This window comes from Castanea sativa, chromosome 12, assembly GCF_040712315.1.
Source record: "Castanea sativa cultivar Marrone di Chiusa Pesio chromosome 12, ASM4071231v1".
NCBI classification, from domain to species: Eukaryota; Viridiplantae; Streptophyta; class Magnoliopsida; order Fagales; family Fagaceae; genus Castanea; species Castanea sativa.
The window spans coordinates 1278899-1291033 of record NC_134024.1 but is presented as its reverse complement, the minus strand read 5'-3'; the positions used below and the strand labels follow the sequence as shown (position 1 = coordinate 1291033).

The 12135-nt window shown below is 34.6% G+C and overlaps 1 protein-coding gene across 1 annotated transcript; it reads right to left on the bottom strand.

Annotated features, from left to right (window-relative positions):
* Positions 1 to 2191: 2191 nt before the first annotated feature.
* On the bottom strand, positions 2192 to 6079 carry LOC142621031 (stachyose synthase-like). Its single transcript, XM_075794352.1, has 4 exons — positions 4552 to 6079; positions 4267 to 4444; positions 3794 to 4161; positions 2192 to 2847 (listed from the first exon to the last, which is right to left on the bottom strand). Exons 1-4 carry the CDS (start codon positions 5983 to 5985, stop codon positions 2245 to 2247), a joined length of 2583 nt encoding a protein of 860 aa, XP_075650467.1. The 5' UTR covers positions 5986 to 6079; the 3' UTR covers positions 2192 to 2244.
* Between the last annotated feature and the right edge of the window lie 6056 nt (positions 6080 to 12135).

Genomic DNA, 12135 nt, shown 5'->3' with positions numbered 1-12135 from the left:
AACAAGGAAAAGCAAGAGAGAAAAAAATGTTAGCCTAGATTGAACAAGGAACAAGGAAAAGCAAGAAGAAAAAAAAAGCTAGTGAGAAGACTTGCAAAATCAGTGTTGTTGTGGGCAGCAGAGATACTTCTTCTCCTTCGCCAAATTACCAAGATTGATTCAGGTATTTGTTTTGGGTTTTGTGTTTGGTTTTGTTCTTGGGTTTTTGGGGTTGGAAGTGGGTGTTTAGTTTTGTTCTTGAGTATTTGGAGCTAGGAGTGGGAGAGAATGACATCCGATCCACGTTCCGTTCTCCTTTCTCATTGTCGTTGCTACTGCTGATTGCTTTGAAAGTGATTACTTGAGAGAAGATGAGAGTGTGGGATTGGGATTGGGATTAGGACTAGAGTTTGGTTCTTATTTTCTGGGTTTGTTGTTGAGAGAAGATGAGAGTGTGAGTTTTTGTTTTTGTTTTTATTTTTTGGGTTCGTTGAGAGAAGATAAGAGATGAGTTTGTTGAGAAGAAGATCAGAGCGTGTGGTTGTTGTTTTTAGGGTTTTGCCTAGGGAACTCGAGTCTTTCCACATGGAAAAGTTTCCATCTCAGCTCTGCTAGCACATGAAACTCGAGTTTGTGAGACATAGACTCAAGTTGCTACAATAGACTTGAATCTTTCAAACTCATTAGTTTCACTAGCCTCATCACATGCGCTTCTCGCGTGCGATGAGACTTTTTTTTTTTTAGTGGTTGTAGCAAAAAAAAAATCTATGTTTATATATATATAATTTTTATTTTGAGAATCTAATTTATAAATGGATAAATAAATTTGAAAATCAACCTGAGAGTGACCTTATTTTTTAGATAATATTTTAGTAGAAGTTAGAGTTATATTTTTACTAATTTGTTCTTTAGTTTTGTCTCTACTTAAACATAAGGGTGTAAAGGTATTTTAGAACAAAAAAAAATCCAGTCCAAATACGGGACGCCCCTTAAATAGTAATATAGATAAATAGTTTGGAATAGATAACTGATTTTGGAAGACAATATTTAACTAAAATACACTTGGCTCTTTAAGTTTAGGGTTGTTTTCATTTTGATCTTTTATGTTTCAAAATGCATTTTGACTCTATATTATATTTTGATCCTTCGTGATTTGAAATATAAATGAACAATATAACAATGAATCAAATATGAAGAATCAATTTCATCAACAAAAAAAATGAAGAATCAAAATAAAAATCTTGAAACATTCTTCAAGGCCCAAATATGTACTATATCAAACTCTTTCATCACAAACACACAAGGGTGGCAGCCATCAGGCATGTGCTGGTTAGCTTGGTCATCTAATTGGTGAGGACCGATCTCATTGAGATTGTTGTGAATGGCTTTACTCTATACAAAGCTTGGATCTCTCCCATCGGGCCGGTTCAGAGGGGTGTGGAGTGTGGACACTTTAGAGTTTGGACCAAGAGATTCGGCCCCTCCAAACTCAATTCAAAATGTACGAATCATAATAGAAACTCCAACGATCCCACAAACAGAGTAATTTGGCTAGTAAAAAAAGCCGGCCTAAATTGTCCAACAAAGTTTTTCTCTAAATTAGTTTGAAGAGAAAATCTACAAACTCCTCATATATCTCTATATTGAGTGTGAATTTTGAAAATTTAACCGTTAGATTGCATGTTCTTATTATATTTTTCATAAATGTAAAATTTTAAGAAGATCAAAGTTCAATTGCTATCTCATCAAATAAATGTTAAAATTTCAACTTTTTATAATCTAAAATTAGTTTTTAAAAGATAAGTTTATTGATCGAATACTAAATAATATCCAATTTGAACGAAATTTGATATACATGTTAAGAACATAAGGAATATAAAATTCAACGGCTAGATTTTTAAAATTCACAACAAAAAGAGATATATGAGAAGTTTGAAAATTTTCTCTCCAAACTAGTTTGGAGGAAATTTTGTTCTTACATCAGTTTCTTCTCACAATTGTGAACCAACTTCATACCTTCATTAATTTTTATTGCCATGGCTAGCTAAAATAATTAAAACTAATACTGCTGTGGGACAATAATATAGAAAGGGTTAAAAAAAAAATCAAACGCTTAATTAATTTATTATTCAATTAATATAAATAGGGTTAAAAAAAATTAAACCCTTAATTAATTTATTCAACTAAATGCCTGCCATGGCACTCAAAAGTCTCAAACTTTTTTTACCCTGATTAACCCCTACAAAAACATAATAAAATTTAGCTTCAAAATACAAAAGCAACATCAGAAATGCCACCAGCCTCTTCAACCCAAGGAAGATTCAAGGTCAGTTTGCCACCATTAGCAGTAGCAATAGCCAACCACTCAAAAGCCACTTCAGCACCATTCAAGTAGCATTCCTTTGGAGATACACTAGAGTATGCTAAGAAATTCCCATCACCCTTAACTTTGATTTTCACACTCTTATTATTCTCAGTCCCACTGTCACAGTTAATGTACTCCAATTCTTGAATGGCACCCCCATTGTTAAACATGTTTGTTAGCCCAATTGGGGCAAATTTGATGGTGGGGCCCAACTTCTCAACTGGCACAAAGCTGAAAATCTCGAATGAAGATGGTTGGATGGTGGTCTGTATTGCAGCAGATTCGTGAGTCAAGAAAAGCAACTCTTGGGCCTCACTGAGGTATACTATGTACTCTTCAGCATTACCCATTTGGGCTGCTTCTATCTTCTGGTCCCATTCGATGTCAGAGACTTGAACTGTTGTAGACATTGGCTTGTAGCAGTGAGAGTAGCCCTTGATCCTTTGCTCCTTGGGGTCCCAACCAGCCCCTTGGCAGTTGAATGCTCCAATTACACCTCCATACTGTATTAACATAACATGTTCAGTATTTTTGTGTTTATAGGATGGAAAATATAAATCGAGTAGAAGAGAGTATATGGTGTAATTTGTTATTATGTAACCAGATGAACCCGAGTCCACCTTCATGCGAGTGTGTATATCTTTTTTGGTTGGTAGACAATCTCATGACACTTATTTTTGTTTGAAATGATGCTTTTTATGTTTTTTAAGTTGGGTCATGCTAACAAATATCCTTAGGGTAATGGTTAATAATCTATTTTAAGAAAATTTTGACACTGCTTTTATAAGAAATGAAAAAAAAAAGTGTCAAAACATTAAGAGTCATGTTAATGAGTGCCCTTATGACAATGGTTAACAATCTATTTTAAGAAAGTTTTGACGCCACTTTTATGAGAAATGAAAAAAACTATCAAAACATTAATTTTTTTTTTACACAAAAACTTTCTTTAAATAGATTATTAATCAACGCCCTTAAAGCATCCATTAGTATTTTTCAAACATTACTTTTTTTTTTTTTATCTATAAAAACTTTCTTTAAAGAAATGATTAACCAATACCCTAAAAGTATTGGTTAGCATATCCTTTTTAAGTTTTAACCATTGCCGACATCAAATAAAATAATAGGTTTTAACCAATGCCACATCGTTCAAATAACGTGACACTCATTTCCATTCATATTCCCACTTATTTGAAGAGGACAGGTTGACACCAAGTCCTATTCCCTTTTTTTGGAAAGACCGCTATTTGGTGGTGGGCACAAATCGAAAGAATAAGAACCTAGAGGTTAGAAACAAATATGTCATGTCAAAGATGCAGTAATTTATGTCACTTGATGCAATACTGTGTTAACATAAGATGTTCCATATTTGGAAATTCTTGAGATAACATTTTTAGTAAGAAATTTTTTCATTTTCTTTCCCAGTAAAGCAATTATCGAAGAAATTGATACCTTGTTGAAGTTCCAAATTTTGAGAATGGTCTTCTGGTCAAAAAGAGGGTTCTTGAAGAGGCAGTCTCTAGTTGGGAGAGCAAAATGCTGGCACTTGGGAATGGTACCATCAGGATACACAAGCTTCTTAATTAGATCAAAATCATGTCCTCCCACTGAATCACTCACATAGACCGGACCTCCACAAATGGCCCTTGATCCTGCATGGAATTTGGCACACAAATGGTCTGATTGGAACATATCCCAATCAGGTTGTATGATCTGCCCCATCCACATGCTGTTATAGGCACAGTGAATCATATGCACACCTTGTAGCCAATACACTCCCATTGGATCACCATTTGGATCTTGGAACCAGAAATCATCGCCTGTAACAAAAATTTATTATTACTCCACTATTTTAATACCTATTTAAATAATAAACGACAGTGAAAAAATTCAATCCATTGCAGAGTTTTATTGAACTTTCTTACCAACTCTTCCGATAGAAATTTGATTTGTCCCAAGGAAGAAGAAGTCATTGCACTGTTGCATGCTGGAGATGAGTCCATTTCCTTTAAAGTTCTTGGAAATAGAACTTGTCAGACCTTTGTAATAAGCCTTTGCAAGCTCCACCCGGCCTCCATATTCTTCGGACACATACTCAAGAGTCTGCATATGAAACAAATATAAATATATGAAATAAAAGTATAGATTAGTCAGACATAAAAATTACAAAATATAAAATAGAAAATTGGGGTTGTAAAAAAAAGACGTACATGAATGACATCAACTTTCACTCCTGTAATACCAACTTTGGCAAGGTAGGAGTGCATAGAGTCATAGAAATCCTCGGATTGATCAGGATGAACAAGCCCGATTCCACCTTCGATGATTTTCACCACAGCAAGATCGGTCATTGTCCCATCGAGCCCAGGAGAGACTTTGCATGGAACCACCTTTGCACTAAGATGGGTTGAACCAGGCCTAACACCACCCCATGCACCACAAAGAGCATGCCACACATAAATATCATCCAAACCTTTGAACTTTGCTCTCAAATCCCTTGTAAAAGCTTTCATTCCATATGCAGCCTTACAACAACAGCTCCCACAGCCTTCTTGTCTCGAAACATTGCTGCTTTCTTCTTCTCCACCGAACATCTCATTCAACTCTTGTTTGAACTTTAGAATTTTGGCTTCAAACCCAGACAAATCAGTAACTCCAGATTGGATTGCCTTGTCACGATCTTTTTCAGCATGCTCTAACTCAATTGCCTTCGATATTAGCATCTTTGGCTTCTTTGGATCAAATGAAGGAGCATCAGGACCCAACATGGAACCACCCTTGTATTTTCTGAACTTCTCACATTCATCGAGTCTATGAAGCCTAGCAGTCATTTGAGTCCCACCAAGAACAAGATTTTTGGTATCCTCATTCGGGTTCTCACCATCTAAATTAATGCTTTGCCAGCCATCATCAATGATGAGAAACCGCGGCGAGACACCACCTTCGACAAAATCATTTACTCCATGCCAAATACCAGCAGGCTCTACAGTCAAGTAGAAGGCATCCCAAGTGCACCACCCAAATTTGTTAACAATATTAGGGACTGTTTTCTCTTCTAAGAGCCTAAATGTATTGAGATGGACCCTAACAGCACTATAGGCCTCTTTCATCAAGTTGTAGGGATTGTCAGACACATGAACATAAGCAATTGCATCAAAGTTTGATGCTTTCACTTGCGTTGAACCACTCTCTGCACAAATCATGACATGTCCATCAGAGCCAGGATGAAGAGCAGACCTAAAACCTCCTTCAATGATGGGTATGATTATAACATAAGAACTTATCTCTGGGACATCAAATTGCACCCATTGGGTCTCCATCTGTAAATCTGAGCCATTATTACCCACCCACATGGTAGACCACCATGTTTTGAACCTAAAGATGCTTAGAAAGTCTCTACCAGTGAAACTACCCAAGGAGTTCATTAACCTATCAGACGGCTCATCCTTAGAGAATCCAAGAAATCCACCCTTGTGAGACAGAGAAAGGAAACGCTGAAGCAGGGGAAGTGGAGCATCAGAGGATTGACAGATTGAAGAAAATGGACTGAAAGAGACATTGGTGGGAACTTCAGAGAGCAAAGGCACACCTTTGACACTAAAGGTACCATTAGACAAGTCGAAATATTTGTTAGGGATTGACATGACTCAAGGATTTCAGAGGAGGAAACAGAGAGAAAAAGCAGAGGAAGAACAGAGGATAACAGAGAACCCTTTGAAGAAAACTCAAAAAACACCAAGTCCTAAAGAAAATTGTGTGTTTAATGCGGAGGACAAGGAGCCTTAACTAGATTTATATAGGATCAAAGGATTAGTGATGTTTGGTACCACGAATAGAAATTACATTAGGAAAATATATGCAATAATTATTTCCATTTATACATTTGGCCGTTGAATTGGAAAAAAAGTATTCCCCACCATGGTAGTAAAATCTTTTTGAGGTAAATATATCCAACTCTAAAATATGCGAACGAATAATATTTGATACGTGGAGGACAAGGAGCATTGACTGGATTTATATACTAGCAAAAGATCAATAAAATATAAACTATTTTTTTTGAAAATTCAATGAAATCTAAACTATGTAAGGTAAATATAACCGACATTTATTGTATATTCAGGTAATTAATGACTTTGATCTCCTACAATTTATCCACATATAAAGCTTGATTGTGCAATATTTGATTATGATACGCTACAATTATAGAATATATACGAGAAGAGAATCCCAAAGTATAATAAAGCTCCTAATATTTCTCAGCAGAGTCCAAATAAAGAATTGTTCGATAAGCTTTTTATTATGGGTCATGCTAATGATCGCCTTTATGATTTAATTTAACAATCCAGTTAAAGAAAATTATTATAGGAAAAGAAAAAAAAAACAATTAATGATTTGACAGTTTTTTTCATTCCCATGAAAGTGATGTCAAAACTTTCCTAAAATAGATTGTTAACCAATGCCCTAAGTGCACTTATTAGCATTTCCATTTTATTATTAGTACTATGAAAGTTTTTTGTTGGAGATGAAATTAACAGTGAGTACATGCATGAGCTCATGTAAATTGATTGACTTTTTAAGGTGATCAACGGCCATCATTGAGGGAAAATTATCAGGTACTCTCGGAGTACCGTTAATATGTACTCCCTCATCTCACATGAATGGTGAGTTCCACAATGAATTTAATTAGTAGGACCCACCATTCATGTGAGAGGAAGGAGTACGCATTTATGGTACTCCGGGAGTATACAATAATTTTCCATCATTGAGAAACTAAAACGTGAATCCACAATTGACCACTTAAATATGGCACGTTCACAATATTTAGGGTCAGTTTTGAAGTGAAAGAATTGATTGATTCCTCGATTAAAGGATTATCTAGGTCATTTCTCATTTTCCATACAAACTCATCGTAATTTCTTGAATGTGCAAATATTTGATACGATACAATTATAGAATATAAGAAGAGAATCTTGTATTTAAGCTCTTAATGTACAAATTACAATTGTTGAATGCGCTTTCTCTGAAAGGGTGGATACTTTCAATCTTTCATACCTCGAGATATATGAATTTATTGAATATTAGTGAAATTTGGGATAATAAAGTAAATGACAGTGGCGGCGCCACGTGTAGTTCAGGGTGTTCCTGGGAACACTTTGACTTGAAAAAAAAAATTATATACAATAATTAAATTTTTTTTATTTGTTTACCCTTAAAAAAAATTAGAAACACCCTCAAATTAAAAAAAAAAAAACAAATTCCAAAAAAATTAGAACTAAAATCTGAAAAAAAAAAAAAAAAAAAAAAAAAAAAAAAAAAAAAAAAAAATTGAAACAAAGCAAGCGGCAAGCCCATGGATTCTCAAAAAAAAAAAAAAAAAAACAATGGATGGCAAGCCCAACATCAAGCCCAATAGATTACAGAGGTAGAAAACCCACGGATTCTTAAAAAAAAAAAAAAAACCAAACCCCAATATAGAGCAAATCACTAAATCAGAAACCTCAAATCACTAAAGCTGTAAAGCAAACCTAAAGACAAAAATGTCGACAGAGCAACGCCTCAAGCTCAAGCCAATAGATGGAGATTGATCACGTCGCTCGCTTGTCGTCAAAGATCGGTTATGTTGTCGGAGATCGGTCCAGTCCATAGCACATCGCTACATCGGAGATTGGTCACGTCGCTCACCCCTCATCGGAGATTGCTCATCACTGCCTTAGCCTCAAGCTTCAGGCCTCCCTGCTCTGGTGCTCCCTCAAGATATTTCATTTTACTAACTTCTCTCTCTTTTTCTCTTTGACTCTCTCTCAGTCTCTCTCTCTCTCCCTCTCTCTCTCTTTATCTAAAATCACTGAAATGAAATAATGAATGAGAGTCTCTCTCTCTCTCTCTCTCTCTCTCTCTCTCTCTCTATTCTTTAAGACTAAATTTATCTGATTCTTTTGAACTGTGATTGGCTAAAGCTTTAACTTTATTAATATTTTGCCTATTTTTTGAATTTTTGAATTTGGTCTTATCTTATCCATTGGTGTTGGCGTGTGTTGGTGAGATATTAATTGTCTTTTAGTGTAATGTGTATTGTGATTTGTGATTGTAAAATTTTCTTATTGGCAGCTAGCTCTTGTGATTGGGGGCATCAGAATTTTCATCTCTTGTGCAAGATTCATCTTCATCTTTTAAGCGAATTCGTGTTGACTTTAATTTAGAAAATCTTCCTTCAGATCCTTGGCTATGAGAAAAGATATCATCTTATCATCCTAATAATCATGATGATATAAGAAAATATTATTTATAAAAAGGCCCTTGTCAACCTGTTTTCCACCATGATAATTACCCTCTATCATATTTTTCTAGACAGCCCCATAGATTTATATCCGAATGGTATGAAAATAGAAAGTGGTTGAAATATAGCATAGACAAGGGTGCAATATTTTGTTTTTATTACTACCTATTTGGGCAAGATGTTGGTAAACAAGGAGGAGGTGAGACTTTGTAACGAAGGGATTCAAACTTTGGAATTAGAAAGATAAGTTAAATTCTCATATTAGAGGAGTTAATAGTGCTCATAACCAAGTTGTCAAGAAGAGTGAAGATCTACTAAAGGAAAAGCAACACATCTAAAGTGTTTTGGTTAAGCAATCAAATCAAGAAAAAATTGAATATCGGGTTCAATTAAATGCAATAGTTGATTGCATAAGATTCCTTTTATGCCGGGGAGTAGCTTTTCGTAGTCACGATGAATCTCAAGATTCAAGTGATAAAAGAAATTTCCTTGAGCTTCTTAAATTTTTGGGGGATCACAATGAATCTATCAATGAAGTGTTGCAAAAAGCTCCAAAAAATTGCAAGCTTACCCACCGTGATATTCAAAAAGACATTGTGAATGCAATTGCATGTGAAGCATCAAAAGCCATCATCAAGGATCTTGACAATGGGTTCTTTTCAATATTAGTTGATGAGTCAAGTAATATCTCAGTGAAAGAACTAATGGCCCTCGTTCTTCGTTATGTGAACAAAAAAGGAATTATTATAGCGATTCCTTGGTATTGTACATGTAGCAAATACCACCGCTTTGTCACTCAAATATGCTATTGAATGTTTACTTTGTGAACATAATTTGAGTTTATCGAGAATACGTAGGCAGGGTTATGACGGGGCTAGTAATATGCAAGATGATATCAATGGTCTCAAAACTTGAATTTTAAAAGAGAATAAGTCAGCATTTTATGTTCATTGTTTTGCTCATTAACTTCAATTGACACTTGTTGCCGTTGCTAAAAATCACATTAACATTGCTAAATTTTTTTATGTGATTAGTAGTTTAGTGATTGCTGTTGGAGGCTCTTGTAAGAGACGAGATGCTCTTTGAGATGCACAATTTGCCAAAATTAAAGAAGATTTAGAGAATGATGTACGTAGAAGTGGGCAAGGTTTGAATCAAGAAACAAATCTTAAACGTCTTGGTGATACATGTTGGGGATCCTATTATGGGACTATTTTCAACTTGATTTTGATGTTCTCCGCTGTTGCTGATGTACTTGAGATTATTAAAGAAGATGGCCTCTCCGACCAAAAAGTTGAAGCTCGATCTATTATAAGGTCAATTCTATCTTTTGAATTTGTTTTTACTCTACACTTGATGAAAAACATTTTAGGGATCACAAATGAGTTGTTAATAGCATTGCAAAAAAAAAAAAAAAATCAAGATATAGTAAATGCTATGGATCTTGTTAAAGTGTCTAAGCAACAATTGCAAGTGATAAGAGATGATGAATTGATATCTTTATTGACTGAAGTGTCTTTATTTTGTACCACACATGATATTCCTATCTTGAACATGGATGAAATATTTGTAGTTAGTGGGAGGTCATGACGCAACACCCAACAAAATACAAATTTACATCATTATCGTGTTGAACTATTCTACACAGTTATAGATATGCAACTTCAAGAGTTTAACAACCGTTTTTCAGAGGCGAATATTGATTTGCTACTTTGTATGACTTGCTTGAATTCAAGTGATTCATTTGTGGCTTTTGATAAGGAAAAGTTGATACGTCTAGAAAAGTTCCGTCTAGCAAAGTTCTATCCATCTGATTTTCTTAGGACAGATATCTTGGCACTTGACTCTCAACTTCAAAATTACATTTTTGATATGCGCAACAATGACTTATTTTTAGAATTTCAAGGAGTTAGTAAACTTACTGAAAAGTTAATGAACATAGGAAAGCATGAGACTTATCCATTAGTCTATTTGCTTGTGAAGTTAGCTTTGACCCTTTCTGTCGCTACTGCAACAATAGAAAGAAGTTTATCAGTAATGAAATATATAAAGAATGAACTGCACAATCAAATGGGAGATCAGTGGATGAATGATTGCTTGATTGTTTATGTTGAAAAAGATGTAGTTTGTAGCATTGATAATGAGACTATCATGCAACGATTTCAAAATATGAAAACTCATAGAAAGCAATTGTAAACTTTATGTATCTGCGTGTCTTTTGATTGTTGTTGTTGTCAATATATGAATTTCACTTTTTATTAGATTGTGTAATTTATGCTTCTTAAAGGACACCCGAAGAAAAATAAAGAATTTTTCGATAAGCTCTTTAGTATTAGTACTATGAAAGTTTTTTGTTCAAGATGAAATCAACGGTGAGTACATGCATGAGCTCATGTAAATTGATTGACCTCTTAAGGGGATTAACAGCCATCATTTAGGAACTAAAACGTGAACCCACAATTTACCACCTAAATATGGCACGTTAACAATATTTAGTGTCAGTTTTGAAGTGAAAGAATTGATTGATTCCTCGATTAAAGGATTATCTAGGTCATTTATCATTTTCCATACAAACTCATCGTAATTTCTTGAATGTGCAAATATTTGATACGATACAATTATAGAATATAAGAAGAGTATCTTGTATTTAAGCTCTTAATGTACAAATTACAATCTTTTTTTTTTTTTAAGAGAGTTTCAACATATGGCATCCGCTCCTGATAATAGCTCTTTATTATCAGACCAAGACACCAATTAGTTTTTGGTGTAGACGGAAATTGAACCCCAGATCTCTTATACAACCATCAGAGACTTTACTAGTTGAGCTAACTAGAACTCACTACAAATTACAATCGTTGAATGTGTTCTCTGAAGGGGTGGATACTTTCAATCTTTCATACCTCGAGATATGTGAATTTATTGAATATTAGTGAAATTTGGGATAATGAAGCAAATGACCAATAAAAAAATCTCCACAGTATTTACACATCAGGCCATTGCACATATCATTGCTTTGGTTTTTTCTTTAATAATAGAATCATGCATGGCTTAGTGTTTAATAAATAGATAAGGACTAGTCTCAATGCACGGTTTTGGTCCTATTTGGTCCATTTGAGTCTATTTGGTAATTTTGGTTCTTTTGGTTCATTATGGTCCATTAGGTTTACTTTGGTGAATTTCGGTCCATTTCAATCCACTTCGGTTATTGAGTCTATTTCAGTCCACTTTGCTCATTTCAATCCAATTAGGTCTAATTTGGTTCATTTCGGTCCAATTCAGTCCACTCTGGTTATTTTGATCCAATTTGGACTATTTCTATCCGCTTCAGTGCATTAGGTCTATTTCAGTCCATTCGATCTAATTTGGTCCAATTCAGTCCATGTCCTCTAATTTAATCTATTTTGTGACCTTAGAATGGAAAAAGACAAGTTTGAGTTGAGAGTATGGTTTTAAAAACCGGAATAATCAAAGAACCAAAAAATGGTCTGATTCCAGGTTTTCATGATTTTTACCATAC

Coding starts and splice junctions, on each gene's coding strand:
- LOC142621031 (XM_075794352.1), bottom strand. CDS start 5,985: ATGTCAATCCCTAACAAATATTTCGACTTGTCTAATGGTACCTTTAGT. Junction 4,162..4,266: donor AATTTCTATCGGAAGAGTTG/GTAAGAAAGTTC, acceptor TTTTTGTTACAG/GCGATGATTTCTGGTTCCAA. Junction 2,848..3,793: donor AAATTTGGAACTTCAACAAG/GTATCAATTTCT, acceptor ATGTTAATACAG/TATGGAGGTGTAATTGGAGC.